The sequence below is a fragment of the Capsicum annuum genome, chromosome 6 (genome assembly GCF_002878395.1).
Source record: "Capsicum annuum cultivar UCD-10X-F1 chromosome 6, UCD10Xv1.1, whole genome shotgun sequence".
Lineage (NCBI taxonomy): Eukaryota > Viridiplantae > Streptophyta > Magnoliopsida > Solanales > Solanaceae > Capsicum > Capsicum annuum.
Genome location: NC_061116.1, coordinates 208,346,589 through 208,372,591, shown reverse-complemented (window position 1 = coordinate 208,372,591; position 26,003 = coordinate 208,346,589). Strand labels below are relative to the sequence as shown.

The window sequence follows — 26,003 nt, the reverse complement described above, 5'->3', positions numbered from 1 at the left end:
TATATATATATATGAAACTTGAAAAATGGGAGGGCTAAGGAGAATGATTTGCATTTTTTGTACAGTTGAAAATTTTCCTCGTACAACAACGTTTTCTAATTGGGTAAACTAACGTTGACGCATTCCAACTAACAAATATGTTACTCTAGAAGAACTTGCATATTGCTTTTGGTGTTTAATTTGATGATCAACTATTTAAAATTAAACATCTTTAAAGCTACAAAGGGTACTATAAATAATAAAGTTTATATAATTTTAAAGAATTGTTTTCAGAAATATTGAAATACGTAAATCATAATCAAACAAAAAAAAAAAAAAATGACTATCTTCCTTCATCGATCCACACATAGCAAACAGAGTCTTTCTGTAATTGCAAAGCTCTTTCTTATTGGTTAATTGTTTATGAATTTGTTTGCTATTTTTTGTGGGTGGCATATTTATGTCTTCTCATCTTGTTCCATGCTTTATTACGGATTTGATTATTATCTCGTGTCTTGAACCGGGGGTCTATTGGAAGCAGCTTTTCTACTTTTTCGGAGATAGTGGTATAGACTGCGTAATACACTTATTGTTGTTTTAATCCTTACGAAACTTCTTTTATATCAGTCCAACTAGTACAACTTTTAATTCCTACGAAGCTTCTTTTTTATATCTATCAAGAAGTACAAAAAAATGATAATATGTCGTTTTTAGGCTTGGTGCTATAGTTCAAAGGCATAGCCACATGTAGAAGAATATAGGGTAAAAATTATTTTTCCATGTGTATATATTAAATTTTAAACTCTTTTAACAAAATTTTTAATCGCATCACTGTTTTTTAACCTCGTCACTGTTACAATTCCACTTGTAGGTTTGACAGAATTTAGTGGCTTTGGCCTAAATGTTATAGTTGTGTTATAAATAATATATTCGAAAAGATTTTTTTTTTTCTAAAATCCAATAAATTGTCTCTTATGAAATCCAATAAATTAAACTACTTTTTTGTATAATTCAAATTCATAAACTTAAATTTTTAGCTCAACGTCTAGTCCTTTTCTTTTAAATGGAAAGAGTACTAACTATATTTTTCCATATAGGGTAAACAATAATAATATGAGTTAACCAAAAAAAATAATAATAATAATATGAAAAAATAAAAGGAAAGTTTTTTTGTTTTTTACTTCTTTTTTTTTTTCTTTCCATAAAGAGAAGGAAAAGGTTAACACGAGGCAAATATATACTCCTAAAATAAAGGTACGCGGTCAGGTTATGAACCTGCCTCAGGAGACTAACGGTACACGGAAAATAGGAGACTAACCGAATACCGATTGACACCAAAATATTCACAATTTTTTTTTTCCATATTCATTGTTAATACTAACAATAATAAATAACAAATTATTCATTAATCACTGCCTTCGGTCTTCCTCTAAACAAGAACGTGCACGTTTATGCCTTTCCATATCTAATATACTTGCACAGGTTCTTTTCTTTCTTTTTCAACATATCCGTAACAATTCATACACTCCCTTTTCTTTTTGATGAATTTCTTGTCGTTGATGGGTATGTTTTTTTTTATATATATAATTATTATTATGGTGATTTATGTTTTATAGGGTTCTCTGTTCTTGGCTTTTAATTTGCATGTGATCATTGTTTGAGTTGATTTTAATTGGATGATAGATTTCAAGATTGAGTATTGGTTAAAGGGTTCTTTGTTTTTTCATGAAATTTTTGGTGAATTCTTGTGTGATTGTATTATAATTTGCATGCTTAATTAATCTGTAGATGTGTGCGTTTCATATTCTTAATCTTCGTGATTATATTTTGTAAATGATGATCACATTGCTTTTCCAGGTAAAAGGTGGTTGCTTTTCATAATTTCTTGCTTTTTTTCCTCGTATGTTTTTTTCTATCTTTCAAATTATGTAATGCTTTATACACTGTCTTGATCAATTTTGTACTGTAGATTAAAACTGGTATTAGTAATTTTTTGGATCAGAGACTGTATTAGTATAAGATTAACTCCAGTGTTAATTTTGTTTACTTCTCACTTCCAAATGTTGCATGCTGTTTGAAGCGCATATGTAAAAAAAAAATGAATGCTAACTCTTTCATGAGTTCTTCATGAATTTGGAATTCATTATTGTTGAGCTGGTTCGAACTGCCAAGAGATAAGTTGTGTGATAATTGTGTATAGTGAACTTAAAAACTGTCTGATAGTGGCGTACATTGAACCTGCAAACTGCCTGATAATGATAATTGTATATAGATAGTGAACCTGAAAGAGGTATCTGATAATTGTGTATTTGTGTATGGTGAACTTGCAAACTATCTGTGCTTATTGAACTTGCAAATTGTCTAATAAATGTGCATATTGAACCGGCAAATTGTCTGATAATTGTGTATGGTGAAACTTGCAAATTGTCTGATAAATGTGCATATTGAACCGGCAAACTGTCTGATAATTGTGTATGGTGAACCTGCAAAATGCCTGATAATTGCGTATGGTGAACCTGCTAAATGCCTGATAATTGCATACAGTGAACTGCAAACTGTTTGCTAATTGTCTACACTACTGTCTCAATAAAATTAGTGGCCTAAAGCCAAATTTTAATAAGATGCATGCATATATATATATATATATGTTAATCATTTGTTTGCACTGCATTACTTTGGATATTGTTGTTAAAACTTTATTTACTAATATAAAATTTTAGTTGTTTAGTTTAAAGTTATAAATATTTCTTGTAAAAATGAGAACTTTTTTCTTTTTTTTTTTAATTATTTTTAAATAATTTTTAAAAATGTATTTCACAATCTTCATTATTATTTCAAGTGAAGTTGAAATATTCTTGAGGCCTCAAAATTTTGGGGCCTAAAGCGAATGCTTTACACCCTGATTGTCTACAATAAACTTGTAAAATGTCTGATAATTGTGTACAGTGAATTTGCGAGCTGTTTCTGTTGTTGATAGAGCCTTTTGGATGAAATGTTTCCCTCTTTACGATTAGGTTAGGGATATATTGATTTCATAATATCTGTTTTCTATGTGATTCAGATATTCTCTGAGCTGAAGACCGTACTCTAGTTACCATCATGGATTCAATCCTGAATCGTGTAGCTAAAGACTCTGGTAGAAGGAATAGGTCTAGTCCGTCCACTAGTGGAGACATCTTTGACCCTTCGTCAAGTAGTAACGGTGAGGCTGAAGGTTCAATAAATTCTAATACCATGTATTTGCTGAACAAACTTTTGCTTGGGCGGATTTTCACATTGACCATACATTGTTATGTCTGCAGCTAAGCAGCGGGCAACTGTGATAGAGTGGATAAGCAGTCTTCTTCCTTACTTAAGTTTGTCCGTAAATGCTTCCGATGAGGAGTTACGAGCGTACTTGATTGATGGTACCATCTTGTGTCAATTGTTGAACAAGTTGAAACCAGGTTCTATACCGGAGGTAGTAGTAATATATCGGATTTTACAGTTGTTAGAAGCTAAGGGTGGTTTTGTTTTTATAATATGACTTACTGCATCTTTCATTCTAGTTTGGTGGTTCAGGTCATTCTTCGGAGTTCGGCTCAGAAAATGTGAAACAGTTTTTGTCAGCTATGGACAAACTGGGTTTGCCCAGGTTTCAAGCATCAGATTTAGAAAAGGTTAGCACGAATATAAAGTTGTCTCTAATATATGTTCATCATCTTATGTCTCGTTATCATTATATAAGTGGTTGTACGTGTTGATTCACATGACATTCAGTTGTATATGTTATAATATGCAAAGAAGTTTTAACTTTCTGTACCTTTAGGTACAATTACATATCATTTTCTGTTTCTGATATATTCACTCTGATACATTATCCAGGGATCCATGAAAATCGTTGTGGAGTGCCTTTTGACACTTCGAGAAGAATTTATGCCAGATGTTGGAGGATATGGTTCGACTACACCATTATCTCGCAAACCTGGTGCTGATGCAGCTCACAGACAGGAACTGTCGAGTAATCATACTTCCCCGTCCTCAACAGAAGGGAAACGAAAGATAGGATCAGATTCAAAATTCCAGCGTGCTTTGAGAAGTCCCGTGATGGCAGGTATGGCGGTTTAGATCTCATCCCTCCTCAATCCCAAAGAAAGAAAAAGAAAAACCCAGGATTCTTTTCCATGTGGGAAAGATGACGATTTCATTTCCCCTCATAAATTGTGCCGCTTGAAAGATTCACTAATAGAAAATGCAGTAGTTATACATGACAGGGCTGCCCTTCAGTTTTGTTATTCATCAGGTGTTCTATTTCCCATTGTATTGAAACTGTCGATGAATTAAACTACTTTTAGTTTAAGATCTCTGTGTTCTAACTACTTCCCGAAACTTCACTTGTGATATCTTTTTCCTTAGATTGTTGACTTCTGTCTTTTGAACTTTATAGAGCCATCAGCGGCATTACTACATCACGTTGGGCATAAGTTCCATGAAGTATTTCAGCTTAAACATGGGGGCTATGCTGATCTTCCACCCTCGAAGATTACCGAAATGATGAAATCTAACAGCTTGGATGTTAGTAACATGTCCTTTTTTGTCAGTGAAGCTTGACTAAATTTTATATCTGAATTTTTGATTCCATACAAGTTCCAACTGTTTTGTTTTTTTGCATCCAGATTGCCCCAACGCAGTCGCTTCTAAGTGTTGTCAATGAGATTCTTGATGAAAGCATTGAGCGTAAGAATGGAGAGATACCTCATGTGCGCACAAAAGAGCTAAATATATTCATGATTATGTTCTTTTCTACATGAACACATCACAAAAATCATGGCCCAACATAATTTAGTTGTTTAACTCTGTCAGCGTGTAGCATGCTTGTTGAGAAAAGTAGTGCAGGAAATTGAACGGCGAATCTCTACTCAAGCTGAACATCTTAGGACGGTATAATACACCTTACCTGCTTTCCCCCAAATTCTCTTGATAATGAACCTTGCTCATGACATTTCCTCTGCCTGTAGCAAAACAATCTATTCAAGACTCGTGAGGAGAAATACCAGTCACGGATCCGAGTCCTGGAAGCCCTTGCAACTGGAACTTGTGAAGAAACACAGGTAGAGTAAAACTAAGCTGTCTGTGAAAAAGCTCTGGAACATGGAAAATCGTACTTGTTCAAGAGTTTATGCATCCTTAACCCACACAATCTTTTATTTCAGATTGTCATGAACCAGCTTCAGCATATTAAGGTAGTCCACCTCTCTTCCTCTGCTACATTGTTTGCGCAATATGGCATTCCGTAGTTTCATTTCCTGTAGTTTTACATGTATTAACTCTTACTATATGAACTATCTATCTTTATCTCTTGAAGATAAGTCACCTCTACTTTCTCCCATCTGAGGTTTTTCTTTGCTTGAAGTGAGCATGGAGAGTGCTGCAATCATTAATTATTTACATCAAACATCATCTTCTTTTTTGTTACGTATCTACTCTGCCTAAAATTTATCATCACTTGTGTTAGATGAAATTTTCAATTGACTGAAAAGGATTCGATGAGACTCGTCTCGTTTCAGCTGATTATGATTCTTTCCCACAATTTCAAAGTTTATCATCCTTTTTGAATTGAAATCACATTACAGAATGCAAAATCCAAAATGGACGCGGAAAAGAGAAATGAGGATCACGATGTGGTTAGGTTGATGAAGGAGAAGGACGATCATATTCAAGAGATTGCAGCTTTGAAGCAAGAACTAGAAATAGCTAAGAAAGCACATGAAGAACGCTGCCTAAAAATGGAAAAAGAGGCCAGAAATACTCAACAAAAGCTTGAGCACAAATTGAAAGACATTGAGATCCTTTTAAAAGAATCAGAAGAAAGAATGAAAGAACTAGAGACATTTTCTGAATCAAAATCACAGAAGTGGAGCAAAAAGGAGAATGTGTACCAAATATTCACAGAATTCCAGCTTGGCGCGCTACGTGTATGCTTTGATCTTTTTTCTCCCAAATTTTTTCTAGTATATTTTGTTTTTGGTCACATCTGATCTGGATCTCTATATGCTTCAGGAACTGAAGTTTGCTTCTCAATCGATAAAGCAAGAAGTAGTGAAAACACAAAGGAGTTACGCAGAGGAATTCAATCAATTAGGTCAGTGCTGTATGAATAACAGTTACTTGAAGCATATATGTGGAAGATGTCAAAACAGACTTTACAGTTAAGTGATTGTGTTCGATTTTTCTTTATGAAGTTAAATTTTTGTGACAGGTGCAAAATTTAGAGCACTAGACCATGCAGCTGCAAACTACTCTGCCGTACTTGCTGAGAATCGCAAACTACACAATGAGGTCCAGGAGTTAAAAGGTGTTGTTATATTACGAAATTTTAGAATCAATAGGACGTAAGATTTCTCTCCTTTTACTGTTGCTTATGAATCTTTTTCAAATTAGGAAACATTAGAGTGTATTGTCGGATAAGGCCATTCCTTCGTGGACAAAAGGAAAAACAGTCAGTGATAGAATATATCGGAGAAAATGGAGAGCTAGTTGTTGTAAATCCTTCCAAACAAGGGAAAGAAGGCCGTAGGTCTTTCAAGTTCAATACGGTCTACAGTCCAGCGTCAACACAAGGTTTTCAGATACCTCAGAACTATGCCAGATAAAATAATTTTACACATATTCCGTAAGTTAGGTTGCCTGCGATGAATAATAACAGGAATTATGCAACTTCAACTTTTGCAGCTCAAGTGTATTCAGATATTCAGCCCTTCGTACAGTCTGTTCTGGATGGTTATAATGTATGTATATTTGCCTATGGTCAAACTGGCTCAGGAAAAACATACACCATGGTAAGACTCCCATCGTATATAAATTTGTTGAATATGTTTACACTTCGTTTAACATTGCTGAAACAAGTTAAATTAACCTCCAGACTGGTCCAGAAGGAGCAAGCGAGGAGTCTTGGGGAGTCAATTTTCGAGCTTTGAATGATCTTTTCAGAATTTCTCAAATGAGAGAGAACACTTTCAAATATGAAATCAAAGTCCAAATGATGGAAATATACAATGAACAAGTTCGTGACTTATTGTCAAGTGATGGTTCTCAAAAAAGATATCCTTTACTAAATTTCAATCTTTTTGTCATTCTTGGCATTTTCTCCTTTTCGACATTAAACAAAATTGTCGATTTGAAAATATGCTACCAAAATTTTTAGTTCCCCTTCCTTTTCTCCCATGCTGCATTCCTACAGTTTCAAAGAATTACAGAAGATCAATTTAAACGTTTGCAATATATATCATGCATCTGCGACTGTTTTCCTTGATTTGCACACACTTGGGATTCTATCTACCTCTCAACCCAATGGGTTAGCTGTCCCAGAAGCAAGCATGTTCCCTGTCAATGGAACCACTGATGTTTTAGATTTAATGGATACCGGATTGAATAATAGAGCCAAAGGTTCCACTGCCATGAATGACAGAAGTAGTCGATCACACAGGTTCAGAACAACTATTCATCTCTGAATTTCAATATTTAAAATACCTGTTTTCCTTTTAAATTTTTGTCATGTTACATAGATAAACTTATTGCAATATATGTCCAGCATTTTAACTATCCATGTCCAAGGGAAAGATATAAAGAGCGGCTCGTTGATGCATAGTAGTCTTCATTTGGTGGATCTTGCTGGAAGTGAAAGGGTTGATCGCTCTGAGGTGACGGGAGATAGATTAAAAGAGGCACAACATATAAATAAGTCGTTGTCTGCTTTAGGAGATGTCATATCTGCTTTGGCACAAAAGAATGCTCACATTCCATACAGAAACAGCAAGCTCACTCAAGTGCTTCAGGCTTCATTAGGTAATTCTCTTTCTGCTAATAAGGTTTTGCTTTCAGTTCCTTGTACAATGGTAGACGTAATACTTTAGTATAAGCAAGTGCAGAAGATATCTGATGAAAACAAATGTTTGACATGGTTGAGAACTTAAAAAAATCTGGATATGTCAGGAGCTAGCTTCTTATATGTAATGTTATCTCCTCCGTCTCAGGTGCCGGTTCTGATGATTTATTATTCATGACATGTATCTTCTGGTGAACTGAGTATTATTAGACTGATGAACAAAGCCTATAGTTTTGAACACATATAAACGTAATTTGATAGACGATGCAACGACCTTAGCCCAAACCTACTTAAACAACCTGAAGGCTTGGCCGGGTCCTCACTCTCTGCCTCAACCATTCATTCCAGTGATCTTTGCAATCAATCTCTCCCACAATAGCTAAAAGCTTCCGTCAGCGCTGTTGCACGAGTACTACGACAAACCCGTACCGTACACTAACAAGAGAGGAACTACGAGCAGAAAGACTCACTCTGCTACTGAAATTCAAGAGATTGCGTTTAAATACAGAGAAAGAGAGAGTCAGCCTCTTGAGCGACCGATCAAGAAATGCAAAGATAAGGGGAATGGTTAGTGATGACGGCATAGGACACAGAAAGTTCCTTCTCTCTCTTTTGAATCCCAGGGATTGTCTCAGGGAAGAGGCCAGTCCCTGAAAAAGCCATCTCGATTGGTATCATTCAAATGCAAATATAGGCCTTATTGAAGCATAAAAGTGAAATAATAATAATGAGAGGCTTTTGTCCGGCCTTCGTCTCTATGGGCTTTGAATTTGGATAGATCCAGCGGGCCTTCTTGCGTGGACTTGGGCTTGCTTACTGGCTTCGCTGAGGATGGGATTCCCTACCCGATGAGTCTGGCTAGGCTATTAGGCACCTTTGGTCTAGGCTTTCTCAGGCCTATCCAGAAGTCTGAAGTTCCATCTACAGAAGGTCTAATTCGCTTCCTGCTGCTCCTGCTAATGCTATTGCTACCTCCTCCTTTGCTCCTTCGATACGTGCCTGGTCGAAATCTTGCTTTATTTATATTCTTCCTGAAAAGGTCATACTTCTTCTCTCTTTCTTTCATCAGCTATTTTGTCGGGACTGACGGGGCTCGAACCCGCAGCTTCCGCCTTGACAGGGAGGTGCTCTGACCGATTGAACTACAATCCCGGGAAAATTAGGTGTACAGACCCTAAATCAATTTAGATTCGAACCTTAACTACTTAAGTACCAAAGGCTGCTTTTGGTTGGTTTCATAATGGGGCTGTTCACTACAAGCTATCAGCGCTCAGCGCTGTCTTAGATTGAACGTTGACTTATCTTATTGCCGTTCAATCTCTAAGGCGGGTTTCCGCTGAGAACTGAATAGTGTTCGTGTCCAAAGGCACTAGCCATTTTTATCTTAATCCATAGGTATTACACTTTATTCGTTTTCTACTTGCTGTGATGGAAATAACCATAACCATCAGCGATGACCCAACAACTTTTAATGAACTTCTTTTCTCATTAATTGGGTGGTCTTTTTGCAGTAATTTATAATTCTATTTTGTCGTACAGGTGGTCAAGCAAAGACACTTATGTTTGTGCAGCTTAACCCTGAAGTTGCTTCATATTCAGAAAGCATGAGCACGTTAAAGTTTGCTGAAAGAGCATCTGGAGTAGAACTAGGTGCCGCTCGAAGTAGCAAAGACGGCAAAGATATCAGAGATTTGATGGAGCAGGTTCTCTATTAACTTTCTAGTTCTACTAGATTAGAGCCTTTAATTTGCTGTACTAGATGATGCAATATCTTTTTTCTTAGCTCAATTACCTAAACGCGTGGCGATTAATCCCTCTCAGTATTGGAGAGGGATTTAGCTATTCAAGTAAGCTGTCCATAAGGCGAGACTACTGTCTTTGGCAATGATATTAGTTGGCGATACGTCCATAAACAAGATGATCAAAGTGAAACAATGTTCATAAGAGTATTAGGGAGGATGCCAGTAGAACTACCCAGGATCCCCCGAGTTCCTCTTTCTTTTTCTCAATCAAGATATTTATTTTTAACCCGAATTGATCTATCTGATTTGACTCTTCTTGCTCCTTTCCTCAGAACAATAGGAAATAGGTTACATTATCCATTGAGGTTAGAGCACATAATCTATATTAGGGACTAAAGCTCATAGGAAAGCATGTCGCATAGTTTGGCTCCATAACCTGGTAGCATTGGAAACATCAACTTTACTTGAAGATAGAATTACTTCTTGCCATCACAAATATCACCTTGGCGATCTGTTCAGTATCAATACGAGGTGTCAGCTACCAAGCGATTTGTATATACAAGGATCAGAAGGTCTCTAGATGCACAATGATTTTAGTTTTGTTAGTTTCACTAATCATCATTAATACATTTCAGATATGCCACATGTTTTAAGTTAATGATGAAACAACAGTTACTGTTTGGGGATGTAGAAAAAACTTTTTCCATTACACACAGTCATTCTACTATCTCACTGATGTTTTCCTTTATTTATTTATTTATTTATTTTTCCTCGAGTGAATCAGAATTTCCTGTGCTGAAAGCATGTAAAATATTGTCCATTGCTAACTCTTAATCTTCCAGGTCGCGTCTCTAAAGGATACAATTGCTACGAAAGATGAGGAGATTGAGCAACTGCAGCTTCTCAAAGATCAAAAGAATGTTTCTCCGGAAGCCAATGGGGCGAAACGCAGTCCGAACTCGTTCAGGTATGGCTCTTCATCTCCAGGCAACAGTTCACTCGAGGAACTTAGAATGTAGCTTGAAATTCTCCAATAGGTGAGGCTCAAACTTACTCAGAAAGCATCATCTGATAAGGAACTGCTCAATTAGTATTGATCAAAATTATTTAGCTAGTTTCAAGAACTACCGTGATGAGTTTAGACACCAAAAGGAGTTCGGCCTTCCAAATTTTAAGTCAGAATATTTCTGCTTATGCTGATATCTTTGTGTTCAGCAACGCAGATAATGAGGACAGACTAAGTGATATGCTATCTGATAGTGGTCTTTCTGTGGGCACAGAAACTGATGGATGTGCTGAAAGCACCAATCTTTTCCCTGAAGGATACAAATCACCAGAGAACACAAATAAGTAAGTAAACATCATCTCGGCATATGCTTGTGCTTTCTACAGAACGTTAAATTCTTTATGGAACACAAGAGAGTAAAGATTCCGATTTGTCCAAGTAAATCCAGAACCCTGATTGACTAATGTAGAAATTTTATATAGAAACTAACCTGTCCTGTGAAATGTACAAGTAGATCAAGAATTCATACGGGAACTTAACTGTCATCTGAAATGTTGTTTTCAACTAGCATATCGGAAAAAAGTAAAAGAACTTGATCAAGATTGTAAACGATACTTTATGATCGATTGAACTAAAAGTCCAGGAAGTTAGTAGGCTTAACATCACTCCTCTGAGTTAAGGTATTCCAACTTCCGGACCAAGAGTGTTGAACTAGTGATACTTTGCTGCTTAACTTGATCTACGACTTTTTGCAGACACAAAACTGCATATAAAATTCCTAGAACTCCACAAAAATCAGAGAGGGATTCTCCAAAATCCTCAAACGGTACGTTGATTAAGCATGACATGTTCAAAGAATACCCCATGGATAAACATTAGTGATGTAATTGGAACTTCCTCAATATGTTTCAGGTCTGCGAAAATCGACCAGTGCAGCCAATATGTTGGCTAAATCTACCAAAAGATGGCAATAGTATGATGTAGCAGTTATGCTTATCAAAATTTCCTTCTTTCTTGATGTGCAGCCTTTTAATCGAATTTTGCACTTGTGCATGAAGTTTTCAACTATTCATCTCAACTGTACAGATTCTTTTCATTGAACAGGGAGTCCCTTTTAGAGTCTAGGATTATAAATGCCCTTTTGCTTATACTACACTTAATTTTCTTTCATGGGTTTCTTTTTTACAAGGAATTCAGTGAGTAAAGCTTGTTTAGATATGTTGAGTTGTAACATACAAGTGTTAGTTTTATCAGTAATTTATCTTCTTGTTCCTCTTATTCTGCATATACTTGAACACATTGCCAGAGTTAGGATTCTTACTAATGGGATCAAAATATAAAGAAGTAAACACACGAAGAAATCGATGGAGGTTCAATATCTATTGTATATATATATATAAAGATATTTTAATCATGTATAAATAATATAATTTTTCGTTGAAGAGAGTCCAGCTATAATATATAGGCAAAGGTCCGATTTCACGAATGGTAATTCAAACTTTTACTTTATTGTATTGTATAATAGTCACCAAAATATTTTGCTTCCAAGAATCAAACAATGTGCCATGCACGTTAACGCTTTTTAAACTTTTGATGAAGAACTACTTACATAGTAAAAGAGAATCATCCAAAGGATAAAAAATGTTGAGAAAAATTACATCATACCACAGCTTAACTTGTGAGGAGATTAGTGGAGTGATTTCGGGAAAGGAAGAAAGACTTGCACATGGTGTTTATTGATCTTGAGAAGGGCATATGATAGAGTTCCCAGGGAGATTCTGTGGAGGTGCTTGGAGGCTAGAGGGGTACCTGTGGCGTACACTAGGTCAATTCAGGACATGTATGATGGCGTAAAGACTCGTGTGAGGACGGTGGGTGGTGATTCGGAGCACTTTTCGATTTTGATATGTTTGCACCAGGGATCGACTCTTAGCCCTTTTTTATTTGTCTTGGTGATGGATGTTTTGACGCGACATATTCAGGGGGAGGTGCGTTGGTGTATGTTATTTACTGATGATGTGGTACTGATTGACGAGACTTAGGGAGGAGTTAATGATAGGTTGGAGATTTGGAGACAGACCCTTGAGTCTAAAGGATTTCGATTGAGCAGGACCAAGGCGGAGTACTTGGAGTGTAAGTTTAGTGATGTGTCGCAGGAGGCTGACGTGGTTGTGAAGTTGGACTCTCAGGCCATTTAGAGGAGGGAGAGTTTCAAGTATCTGGGGTCTATGATTCAAGGCATGCAATAGTGAGATTGACGAGGATGTCACGTATCGTATTAGGGCAGGGTAGTTGAAATATAGGCTCACTTCTAGAGTTTTATGTGATAAAAAGGTGCCCCCGAAGCTTAAAGGTAAGTTCTACAGGGGGCAGTTTGACCGGCTATGTTGTATGGAGCGAGTGTTTGTCAGTTAAGAACTTCCACATCCAAAAGTTGCAGGTGGAGGAGATGAGGATGTTGCGATGAATGTGTGGCCATACCAAGAAAGATATGGTGAGGAATGAGATTATTCGGGAGAAGGTGGGGTGACTTCGATGGAGGACAAGATGCGAGAAATGTTTTACGTTGGTGCGGGCACGTGATGAGGAGGGGCTCTGATGCCCCAGTGCGGAGGTGTGAGATACTGACTATGGATGATTTTAGGCGGGGCAGAGATAGGCCGAAGAAATATTGGAGGGAGGTGATTAAGCATGATATAGAGCAATTACAGCTTACGGAGAACATGACCCTTGATAGGAAGGTGTGCGGATTAGGGTAGAGGGTTAGGGGGTGAGAGTGTGTCGGTTACAGTAAGGGAGCATTCTTTATTTGTGTTTGAAGTTTCTTGTTCGTGGTGTTGAGTGATGTCTATGATTTCGGATAGATAGTTTTTAGTATTATCTTGTGGCTGTAGTATTATTTTGTTAATACTGGTGTTAGTTTTTTTTGCGTATTGTACTAGTCTATAGTCTATACACATTTATGTTTTGTGATTGCTATACTGTTATCGGTCCTAAGCCGGGTGTCTATCGGAAACAACCTCTCTACTTCACCTAAGTTAGTGTTATGGTCTGCGTACACTCTATCCTCCCTAGACTCCATTATGTGGGAATACTTTGGGTATGTTGTTGTTATAATTATATAAATTCCTAATTTTTACTTAAAATTTAAAAACGTGTCATATATTCATGTAAAATTAAGTGATGTATTCGAAAGAATATGATGTATCCGTGTGGAATATAATGTATCCGACCGAAAGAATGTATATGTGTGGACTAAATCGAAAATTTCTAGTAATTTTAAAAAAAAATTGAAATAGAAAATAAGTAGTTTTAAAAGGGTTGGGATTTACTTTTAACTTTTACAAAAATCTATAGGCAATCAGTACCAAGTGAATATATATGCCAATCTATTCTTTGCTTGATTAGTGGTCTTTGCATTAGTTTCACCACATAATTCTACATTCAATTGAAGAAAAGTTCATCCATTTGGTGTATAAGAAGAGATTATAAGAAGCAAGCAAAAACATCCAAATGAAAAAGTAGAACCTTTTTTTTTTGTTTTAACTAAGGATAAACTAATATATTTTAGTGATAATAATAATTAAAATCACAAAAATACTTGATTATATAACATAATATATTTTTCTCAACGACATTGATGTTGATATAATCAAAATACATATAAGAAATCTTTAAAATAAAGTATAGTAAGGAGCGACACCGTCGGGGAATGCACGAGGATAACAATTTAGGGAGTAAAGTGTACAGTAATTTTGTCCTAAACGCTACATTTATATTTGTGAAATTTATTAGATTCCTACAAAATTTAAATTTAGAACCTAATTATTAACGGTTGAAATCATTATTATAGAATTTAAAATTCATAAAATTCAAATTTTAACAACTTTAGCCTCCTATAGACTGTCTTAGGGCATTCATCTCTATTTTTAAGTTAAGCAAAGTAACAATGAGGCTCTTCTTTTTGGGAACTATCTTTGACCAGAATTTTATTATTTTAGTACTTCATCCTTTTTATTTTACGTGGCATTATTTAATTTAAGTGTAGTGTTTAAAAAAAAAACATTTGAAATTTATGATTTAAAATAATTTTTTAGTTTTTTGTGTGGTTGTAAATCATTTCATTAAGAGTAAAAAGAAGAATTCTAAAGTGAAATTATCTCTAATTATAGTAAGAAAATATTATTTTTGAGACAAATTTAAAAAAAAAGCTATCACGTAACTTCAAACAGAGAGAATATATGTTAATATTTGCTGAAAGAATAAAAAAACTAGAGAAAAAAAAAATTATTTAGTTCGATCTTTCCCCGAATTCCGACCATACAGCGGAAGCTTTGGGTAACCGAACTATCTTTTAGTCACAAAAACAGAAAAGTGAAAAGGGTCGAATACGCCATACCCAGCAGAAAGATACTTGTAAACAAAAGTAATAACATAATGGGGGACCAAAAATATTAAAGGCTGAGATATTATTCACACTTGGATTGGTTCTCCATGTTGCATAGACAATGGGGTCATGGTGACAACGATAAGTCTTGTACCTAAGTTAAGAGCATCTTCTTTTTTTTTTAAGTAAATAAATAAATAAATAATGATCCACAACCACAAAACACCAAACAGATTAACAGACTCACGTCATTCTTTAAAAATTGTTTACACGATTGGAAAGAGGTGTCGTCTTATGATCAATATTATAAAATTTGATTAAAGAAACACAAAATATCAGGTTTAAATCTCAACAAAAATCAGAAATAAAGGTTAGATGATGTTTTTCAATCTATTCTATTCTAAATGTAGTGAAATAATCAAGTTGCATGTGCAGTTGTACACCACTATCATAAGAAGGAAAATAAAAGAGTAAATATATAATTATCCCCTAATTTTATTCGAGATTTGTAAAAAGACATCTAAACTTTAACTTCGATCTATTACCTTATAATTTTTTTTAATTTTGTTGCAAACATACCATTTTGACCCTCTGCGTGTATACACGCACCATAGGCGTGTAAAAGGGATTGAATTTGACTTTTTTTTACCAATTAAAAGTTGTCACGTGTAAAATAATTTAATTTATAATTTATATTTTTAAAAAAAAAATAATTTATTTTTTAAAATTATCCTTACCAGCTCCCCCCCCTCCTCCCAATCCACCCACTTTTTTTGTTCAACTCAATTCACCATTAAAGCTTCCATTGAAACTTTTTTTTTTTTAAATCATTCATTAAAGCTCCATTTTACAACTAAATCCTATCATTTAACTACCCATCATTTCTTCTTCAACACAATATCTTCTTCAACGCTATTAAAGCTCTTCAACACAATGTCACCATTAAAACTCCTCCATTAAAGCTTTTTTTTTTTTAAAATCATATCATTAAAGCTCAATTTTTCAATTAAATCATATCATTTAACTATCTTTAAAACTCAACTCAATCATAGAACTCTCAATTCAATCATAAAACTGTTTTTTGAATTGATTTGAAAAAAAAGAATGGACGGGGAGAGAGAATGGTGATGGAGTGGGGGGGGGGGGGGGGGGGGGGGGTTGGGGGAGATGCTGATGGGTGGGGGTGTTGGACGGGGGGTGAGGGTGCTGAATGGGGGTGGGGAGTGGAGAAGAGCTGCTTGGGGGAGTTGTTGGATGGGGTAGGATGTTAAATTAAATAAAAAGTAAAATTTTATTAAAAGAATATATAAATTAAACGTATTTAACACGTGACAGCACCTGATTGGCGCGTGTATTTCACTCTCCTTGTTGTGACTGAGATTCTGCGAAAAATAGTGTGTTTGCAATGAAATAAAAAAGAATCGTGAGTAATAGGTCGAATTCAAAGTTTAAGTGTGTTTTTGAAAATCTCGACCAACATTAGTGGGATAATTATGTATTTACTCAAAAAAAAACTAAGAATAGATTATCTCAAGTTCATCAATCCTGATACATCTCACTTTATTTGATCCAACTTGAGCTTGGTTTATCTCATCTCTCATGTGAGTAATAAAAAGACAGTCCGATGCACTAAACTCTCGCTATGCGCAGGATTATGGGAAGGATCCGACCATAAAGACCTATTGTAGCAGTCTTCCTTGCATTTCTGTCAAAAGTTATTTTCATAACTTGAATCCGTTTATCAGTTACTTCAAAACTCTCTTCTTCTTATATGAATCAATTAATTCAAAATTATAACTCTAAAAATTACAATCTCAGAATAATTTAATCTAAACTTAGCAAACGAATGCATCATAGTCAAGAGGGAGGAGCCGTCGAAGAATAAAAAAGACAAGTTGTCGTTCTTTAATTGTGTTGTCTAGCAAAGAGGTGGGCAACCCATAAGCAGAGCCAGCCTAGCCTATAGACAAACTAGTCAGCAATTAAACTCTTCTTTAGTTGCACACGACAATTTGCTAAACATAGCCCCCCACGCCTCTAATTCTCCTCCTTAATCTCAGGGGAAGATCAATTGGACAACTCAACTCAACTATATATTCTAATGCAAAAAAAGAAAACAAACATAAGATAACAAACCAATCCACGTAGTCTCCAATGTTTCCCCATCACAAAATATTGCTAAAATATTCCTCTTCTAACTGTTTTGAAGAGCAAAGGGATCATGACATGCCACTTAGAAAAGGTCAAAATCTGTGAACAGAATCACATAGTAGTGGCGATAATCATGCCACTGAACATTGAATAATTACTATATGATATTCATTATCAAAGTTGAAAAATACTCACAAACACGTGCTTTGCTCCATGTGACTTTCATTAACAAAGACAGCAGGCCAAGAATAGAAAATTAGTACTCCCACTCTGTCAATTTGCTTATCTGATTTTGACCCAGTAGTACGGAATTTAAAATGTATCAAAATATTCTTTAATTTTGTAGTCTCAAACGTGTTAAATGAAAAATTGAAATAAAAAGTTATTAAAAAGGGAAAAACTTTTTTGAAACGGACTAAAAAGAATAGTAAGAGAGAAAGTACTTGTCATAAAACAAGACAAGTGAATTTGTAAGAAACCATATTTTTCCTTCAGATTATACTATTACAGTGAAGGATAAGTCACAAACTTTCACAAAACTTCCTCTTTGAGTCTTGATGCTAATAATAAGTACTCCTCAACTCATATTTTGTTCTAAATGCTATAAAAGAACCCTAGTCACTCCCAAAGAAAAGATAGCAAATCTTTTATCTTATCTCTTTCTTTGGGGGATATTACAGTTTTATTCCTTCATTTGGACTTAAAACAAACTCATTCATCACCTTGTCTTACAATATACACATTACTGGATTTGAATGATTAGAGAACAAAACTCATCAGCAAATTGGACTAAACCTTCTTTCTGTCACTCTATATATACAATGCTAAACGAATTTGGTGTACGTTTTCTTGCCTCTTCCCCCAAAAATCTCTCCTTTATATCTATTCTTTTACGATGTTGGTTCCTCAACATCTGTGTCATCAATGGATCTACCTAAGCTACAGCTGAGACGCTGCAGTTGCCGCGACAATTGAAGCCTTCAATCCTCACAGGAGCTGGCTTGTTCCCAAACTTCACACGAACACAGCCTCCACCGCTCATGATGGTGGAGGAAGGTGGTGGTGGTGAGGGTGCCACTGCTCTTTCTGGGATTGCTAGTGTGGGAACAAAATTGTGGTTGCCAAATTCGGCATCTTGGATCAGGGGATTTCCAGCCCTGCTGGGGGGAGATCCATAGTAAAATGGTGGAGATGAAGCCACCTCAAAATTGGCTTTATCAACTTCATAATTCCCCTGTTAACAGAAAAATCAGGACTTGTCAGCTATGAGTAAGAGAATTAACTTGTTAACAAACAAACTAGATCATCTAGAAACAAATCAACTAAGATTATCATTTTTCTTCAACAACATACCCAAAGGCTCACCTCCGAGGTAGTGGTATGGACTGCGTACACTAACCCTCCCCGACCCCACTTGGTGGGAATATACTGGGTATGTTGTAACAACATGCCCATTGGAATCCCACAAAGTGGGATCTGGGGAGGATAGAGTGTACGCAAACCCTACCGCTACCTCTTGGAGGCAAAAAGACTGTCTCCAAAAGACCCTCGGCTCAATTGAAGTAAAACAAAGTAGTAATGAAAAGGGAAAAGGGCAGTAAAGAAAACATTTTTTTCTTCGACGACACTGTTTAGAATGTCTTGATCTCTTCAATTTAGCTACAAAACTTCTTATAAATCACAAGTTATAGTAGAGTTTCAGCTAGTCAATTCAAATCAATGCCCAAAAAAGGAAAGATGAAACATATCAAAGAGGGATGACATAAATTTTCAGTGACCTCCTACATATAATTATGGGCAAAAAGAGTTAAAATCGAGTGTTATTCACAGTAGATTTCTACAGAAACCATATGGCGGCCTGGTACAGTAAAGCGTCTGAGGAAGGGCTGGACCATAAAGATCTAGTTTCACGGCTTGAACCCGTGACATCCAGAGACTTTACCGGTCACTTCAAGGCTCCCTTTTACCGGAAACAAAAATTTACTTGAATCCTCTACCAAAAAGGAGCAAAAAGATCAGATTTTTCTCTTCAAAAAACAAGAAAAGAACTCACCTTTGTGAGGATGATATCCATCAGTTCACTTCCGGCTTTCAAATCGCAAGCCTCCATTTCTTGATTTCTAAAAAACACAAAAACAAAAAGCACCAAATAAGCTACAGACACAACATAACAAAAACCAGTTCGGTGTACTAAAGTCCCCGCTGTGAAGAACATACAGCCAAAAAAAAAGGGCATACCTAAACTGCAGCAATTGATAAGGTCTGATGGATTCTTCAACATGAACAGAAGCAGAATTAAACAGCCCAAGCCTCCTAGGCTTAGGACAAACAACACCGTTAGACCCAGAAATATCAGCAGCCCTCCCATTCTCTCCAACTCCAACACAACCCACCAAGGCCTTCTGTTGATAAGCATACATATTCATCTTCTTCTTCTTTTTTCTTTAACAGATCCAAAGCCTGAAAATCAAAGAAAATGTTTACAAAACCTTAAGAACTTTATCTTTCATATCCACAAACTTATATACATAAACACATATACATAAATATAATAATAATATATAAAAATGAAATTTACTATATATAAACATACAAGAAAATGGAGAAGGATGAAAGCGAAGGGGGTGGGTGGGGGTGGGGTACCTGGTGGGCTAACAAGTGGATGCCTGTAAGAGGGGAGAGAGAGATTTTTGGGAGAGAGAAAAAGAGAGGAAGAAAATGAGATTGGGGCAAGACTATTCATAGGCTTAGGAGAGAGAAAAAAAGAAAATGCCTAATTTTTTTTAGTTTTTTTTTTATAATTTGGACTTTGATTAAAAAAAATCTTACTTCTAGTAGGGGTATTCATGGGTTTGTAAGGGGTATTACTTGTCAAAATTAAAATCAAATTAATATAACTGATTTTTAAGTCATTAAGATTAAATCAATATAAATAATTTTTAAATTATTAAAATTAAATCAAATATAATATATTTATCGATTTAGTTGTTATCGGTTTGAATTTAGTGTGGTTCAGTATTTTGATTATTAATTATACAAAAAAATAAAAGAAATGATCTATTAAAAAAAAGATAATAATTCATTCAAAAAGAAAATATATATATCATTTGTCATTCGATTAGTATGGTTATTTCTTTGATTTTTTTTGAATAAAGTAAAAATAAATAAAATATAATTCATTTTTAAAAGTGTAAAATCAGGTAAAGTTTAGTTTATTTAGTTGGTTTAATTTGATTTTTCGTTTTGAATCGATTTTTACCAGAATCATGAAACCACTAATTCTAGTGTTTGAGCTCAAAAATTCTACTCTCCCTGTCTATATGCGACTTGACATATATTTTGAGAAACAATAAATAATAGGATAATTTTATTATATAACTTTTTGAATATATGAAATAATGTTTTGGGCGATATATTGGGTAACAAATAGCTTTGAATAGTAAGGATAAAATAGGCACAAAATGATAAATTAGCTACTAGTATTAGTTTTTTAAATTGGACAGATATTGTTGAACATCTATTTTTAGTATAGTAAACAAGTAAAGATGAACCGATGAAGTAATTAATTATTTATCCTATTCACACCGATTTATGCGGCATAATTTGACCGAATATAAAATTCAAATAATAATAAAAAATGTGTTATATTTACCAAATTATCTTTATTTAAGTCACTTTATTGGTTAACTTCTCTTCACAATAAAGCCATTAAGTGGGATCTAAAAACGTAACATCGAAATGATGCATTAAATACTTGTCAGCGACATTTTTGTAGGACAGATTAAAAAGAAAAAGATGGTATGTAAATTGAAATGGAGGAAGTATCATTAAATATATATCGATTTTAATTGATACTTTCTTCATTTCAATTTGACTGACTGGAAGGGTGTTATGTAAATTGAGACTAAGGGAGCACCATTATATATATAAATTAGCTACTAGTATTAGCTTTTCAAATTGGACAGATATTGTTGAACATCTATTTTTAGTATAGTAAACAAGTAAAGATGAACCGATGAAGTAATTAATTATTTATCTTATTCGCACCAATTTATGCAGCATAGTTTAACCGATACAAAATTCAAATAATAATAAAAAATTGTTATATTTACCAAATTATCTTTATTTAAGTCACTTTAGTGGTTAACTTCTCTTCACAATAAAGCCATTAAGTGGGATCTAAAAACATAACATCGAAATGATGCATTAAATACTTGTCAACGATATTTTTGTAGGACAGATTAAAAAGAAAAAGATGGTATGTAAATTGAAATAGAGGAAGTATCATTAAATATATATCGATTTTAATTGATACTTTCTTCATTTCAATTTGACTGACCGGAAGGGTGTTATGTAAATTGAGACTAATGGAGTTATATATATATACATATATATATATATCGATTTTAGTTGATACTTTCTTCATTTCAACTTGACTGACTAAAAGGGTGTTATGTAAATTGAAACAAAAGGATTACCATTTAATTTATATCAGTTTTAGTTTATATTTTCTTCGTCAATTTGACTGTCTTGTTTTGACTTGACATTAAAAAAAAAAAAAAAAAAAAAAAAAAAAAAAAAAAACTTTTAGATCTTGTAATTTTAAACTAAGGATATGTGACATGTAATAAAATATCTTTTAATCTCGTGATATTCAACATGTTTCTTGTGGTTGAATGTGTCAGGTGAATTTAAAAAGTTGTCAAAAAAACAAGTGACATGAAACAAATGAAAAAAAAAGTAACATAAATAAATTGAAGTGAATGGAGTATGTATTACCAATTTCCTCCCCATTTTTCTTTTCTACCCGAATTTTTAAAAAATTAATATATTAGATACTTGGCTTATTTTAAGTAGCTTTTGACTTAACCATAAGGGTTGGTGTGGTGGTTCAGCACCTCACCCCTTAAGCAAGAGGTTGGGGGTTCGATCCCCATTTCTGGTGAATGGAAAAAACTCTGTGGCCATTTCCCTACTGCTTAGTGCGTTGACAGTAAAAACAGAGGATTAGTCTCACGGCTGTGGGCTGTGGGGATACTTGGAAAACCAAAAAACAAAACAGTAGCTTTTGACTTTTAAATTCTTTTTATTTTTATTTTTGAAGGTGTTTGAAAAAAAATAAAAGTGCTTTTAAATGTTAATTTTTAGGTTAAAAAGGTACAAAAATAAGTTAAACGTCAAAAATTGAGTACTACCAACTTATGACTTTTAGCTTTAAGCTTATAAGCTACTTAAAAACCATCAATCCAAACACCCCTAACTATTGTTTAGTTTATCATTTAAATACTAATAAAAAAAAAAAAAAATATTATCAATCTAATTCTACATAACATATTTTTACCTTTTTTTTATATATATAAATTTAGATATTCACGAAAGTGGTTTTTTTTTTTGGTAACTGGGGGATTTTATTTATTAATATCTAAACGATGGCGTAGTCATTAGTACAAACAAGTGGCATTTTGCCGGCCAGAGAATGTTTAGGCCTAGTACTAGAGTTACATATATTCATAGAAATGGACGTAGAGTGCCCTACAAAAGAAGTTTCTTCTTTGTCTGTCCGATACTGGTTCAGAACAAAAATGGTGGAACTAGCCACTTCTTCCAAAAACAGTCAGCTCCTAACTTAATGCCCTCCTTTGCTAGCAAGTCCGCTACAGCATTAGTGCTCCGCATTTCATGGATGACCGGGGGATTCTCCGTTCGAGCCAGTAGATCCCTGCAAATGGTAAGGAAGTTAGATTCATCAGTAGAGCAGACAGTTAGATTCATCAGTAGAGCAGACAAAAGCAGAAGAATCAGATAGAAGTGTTGCCAGTTTTTTTGAGTCAGTAGCAACTGTCAGTTGTGAAAGTCTCATTTGCAACGCCATTTTAGGCCCCATTATCAAAGCAGTAGTTTTAGCTTCAAAACTAGATTGGACGTCAATACTAGCACTGAAACCTACAATCCAACAACCTTCATTATTTCTAAACACACACCCCGCACTCCCTTGGGTCAAGTTAAAGGAGTCATCCACATTTAATTTTATACCAGACAGGGAAGGAATCCAGATGGTTAAAGGGACAACCATTTTACAGGTGTTTTTTCCTGTAGAGGCAAGAAAGTGATACTCGGTTGCTTTGTCATAGGCAATATTGTACAAAATTCAAATTCTAAATTAATAAGAGTTGTTGGGTCTAACAAAATTTTTAAAATAAGGTTTGGATTGTGATCTCAATTCATTACTTATAATTTTAAATGTAATGTGCGTATTTTTTAATTAAAGAATTATCAAATTAAAATTATTTTAAGAAAAAAATTAATTAAAAGGAAAGTAAGATAAACAAATTGATGGAAAAATATATTATTTCAATTTTATCATATTTCCTTAAAGGGATGTGAAATATAATCCCTTTTTAATTAAATAAATATCAACTCTCTTGCTCTTTTTCAAAAAAAAAAATTTGAACATAGTAAAAATATTTTTTTTTAAGTTTTATATTTGAACTATTGAGAGTGTGAGGTTTTTAAATAAACCATCATTCATTGATTAGCGACAATGCTCAGTCATTGATTAGACCAAGTATTTGTCTAAAAAGATTTCTAGGTGTGTTTGACCATATAAAATCTTCGTCCACCTGATATATATAATAGATTTATTAACTGATAATTTTTATTTAACCTTTTATATTTTTCAATTAATTTCTGTAAAACCCTAATTCTCCCCTTCCAAGTTAAAGATATTATCGTCATGACTGAGACAAGACTATAGTTGAAAAGATGGAGAAAAAAATGTTGAAAATAAATTATTGGCTCAAGTCATCAATAGCCCATAAAGTAATCTTGAAATTTTACTTAAACCCCTCAACTCAGGCCTGTATCTATAAGACCTCTAACCCACCCGTAATTCGATCCACCCAGGCCTTTTTTGCCTACATGGCACGCCGCGTGCTATATACTCGCCGAGGGCGTGTGAACCATGAAATTCATCCGATGTAGCAAAAGTTAATGTTATTTAACATTAACTTTTCTCTCCCCTTCACCCCCAAATTAAAAATACCTAATTTCTCTCATTCTCTCATATTTCTCTCATTCTCTAGTCTCCCATAGCCCAATTCTCTCACAATTTTGCTAAAAACTCTCATCTCACTCACAAATTTATCTCATAATTTCTCTCATCTTTCTCTTTAATCGATTTTTTCCTCATTTTAGATAAGAATGACGCAAAATTCAGTTAATCTTGAGGTCCCGATTTGTATTACTGTTTTGAATTTTGTCCTTTGAGAACTTCAAGGACTCCATCAAATTCAAGTCATAGATTTTTTTTATGTAGAGTTTCAAAATTTTGTAATATTTTTATAGATTTAAATTTATTTTTTTGGTGAATTTTTGATAATTTTACTGTTTTTGCATTTTAGGAAAATGATGGATGTGGCTATTTTAGATGGATTGATTCAAAACCTTCAATTTATGTGCATCAATCTCCTGGGGTGAAATCGAGCTTAATGATTAGGTGTAAATATGGTGAAAATTCATGTGATCGACTGAAGGAAAAGCTCAAAGAGGTTGAACAAGAGAGGAACACTTTGTGTGAGAAATTAAAAGATAGTGAAGAGAAATTAATTGCATTAAGGCAAAAACTCAAAAAAGTTAAATATGAAAGGGAATGTGCCAAGGTCAAATTGAATAGACTTACTCTGTTTTTTCTCTTTGTTCTTACTATAAAGTGGTTCTTTACTATGGTGTAAGGTAGTATTTAAGCTAGGGTATTGAAAAGGTAATTGAGTATTGAGTAGTTCATCCTAGTTAGTTTGTAATTGAGTTGTTTGGGTAGTCTATTTTGTATAATTTGAATGAATTGACAAGTTTTATATGACAATCACATTGTCAATTACTTTGTGTCCAGTTGTGCAACAAGGCATTGCCACCCAACTAAGCATATCATATATTTGTAACTACTAAAAGTATTAAAATTTAACTAAAATATTAGAAGCATCACATATATTAAAACTGCTCAAAGTTGAGCTAAAAAGTGAAAGAAGCAGCACATTATATTAAAAATACTCAAAGTTAAGCTAAAAAGTGCAAGAAGCAGCACATCATATTAAAACTGCTCAGAGTTGAGCTAAAAAGTGAAGGTGTTCAAAAAAAGCTCAACATTGAGTATAACAGTACTACTGCAGCATAACACAAAGTCATTAACTGCTGCCTAAGAAAAAGTTGTTAAAAAATTAATAACATAATCTGTTCGGAATGAGAGTATAACCCTCACTACAGTATCATGCGCACAGATCATTTCTAAATGAACTACTTATTAGAAGATCCAACTGATGAAGAAGAATTGGCTACATCCACTTTGTTTCTTTTATTTGCTTTCATTTGTTGCAATTGTATGCTGGTGACTACATCTTTTCCATTCCACATTAGGCCCCGAGGTTTAAAATAAATATCCATATTGGTTGGTGAAACACTCCTTAAATTTGTACCTTCATAAATAATCCTTTCACTTGATGTACCAAGTTGCAAAATCAGACAAAATTACAAGACAATGAACATTGAAAACTTGAATGAAAACATGTTACAGATAAAGAATGAAACAAAGAGAAATATATTGTACACTTGGGTTTCAGTTGCTTGATCAAAGTAAATATGAAAATCAGTTGCAGTCCTTTTGTATCCAGTAGCAGCAACAAATGAGGTAGTAATATATGGCCTTTTGTTGGTTGGCAGAGGTGGAACTTGACTAGAAGAAGTATTTCTTCCACTTTCAAATGAGGTCCCTCTTGCATTAGTTATTTTTCTTTCCAATCTTCTACCGGTCCCTACTTGACCTCTTTCGGTCCCTACTTGACATCTACCAGTCCCTACTTGACCTCCCCTATCAATACCACA

At 34.4% G+C, this 26,003-nt stretch overlaps 2 protein-coding genes across 7 annotated transcripts; one reads left to right on the top strand and one right to left on the bottom strand.

Annotated features, from left to right (window-relative positions):
- Positions 1 to 1,260: 1,260 nt before the first annotated feature.
- On the top strand, positions 1,261 to 11,844 carry LOC107855412 (kinesin-like protein KIN-14K). Of its 6 annotated transcripts, none has more exons than XM_016700419.2 (23): positions 1,261 to 1,461; positions 3,041 to 3,181; positions 3,282 to 3,439; positions 3,528 to 3,638; positions 3,844 to 4,072; positions 4,406 to 4,533; positions 4,635 to 4,718; positions 4,822 to 4,899; positions 4,977 to 5,069; positions 5,172 to 5,201; positions 5,592 to 5,933; positions 6,019 to 6,100; positions 6,218 to 6,313; positions 6,400 to 6,579; positions 6,691 to 6,797; positions 6,881 to 7,059; positions 7,280 to 7,444; positions 7,550 to 7,803; positions 9,383 to 9,546; positions 10,428 to 10,552; positions 10,801 to 10,935; positions 11,347 to 11,417; positions 11,504 to 11,844. In XM_016700419.2, the coding sequence occupies exons 2-23, from the start codon at positions 3,079 to 3,081 to the stop codon at positions 11,563 to 11,565; spliced, it is 2,976 nt and encodes a 991-aa protein (XP_016555905.1). In that variant the 5' UTR covers positions 1,261 to 1,461; positions 3,041 to 3,078; the 3' UTR covers positions 11,566 to 11,844. The 6 variants fall into 6 exon arrangements, 5 of the variants coding, with proteins under 5 accessions (XP_016555905.1, XP_016555903.1, XP_047269813.1 ...); XM_016700417.2 differs by having other exon boundaries at positions 3,282 to 3,442; XM_047413857.1 differs by having other exon boundaries at positions 1,261 to 1,542.
- Positions 11,845 to 17,596: 5,752 nt separating this feature from the next.
- LOC107855411 lies at positions 17,597 to 19,939 on the bottom strand. Its single transcript, XM_016700416.2, has 4 exons — positions 19,773 to 19,939; positions 19,368 to 19,589; positions 19,183 to 19,249; positions 17,597 to 18,363 (listed from the first exon to the last, which is right to left on the bottom strand). Exons 2-4 carry the CDS (start codon positions 19,553 to 19,555, stop codon positions 18,064 to 18,066), a joined length of 555 nt encoding a protein of 184 aa, XP_016555902.1. The 5' UTR covers positions 19,556 to 19,589; positions 19,773 to 19,939; the 3' UTR covers positions 17,597 to 18,063.
- Between the last annotated feature and the right edge of the window lie 6,064 nt (positions 19,940 to 26,003).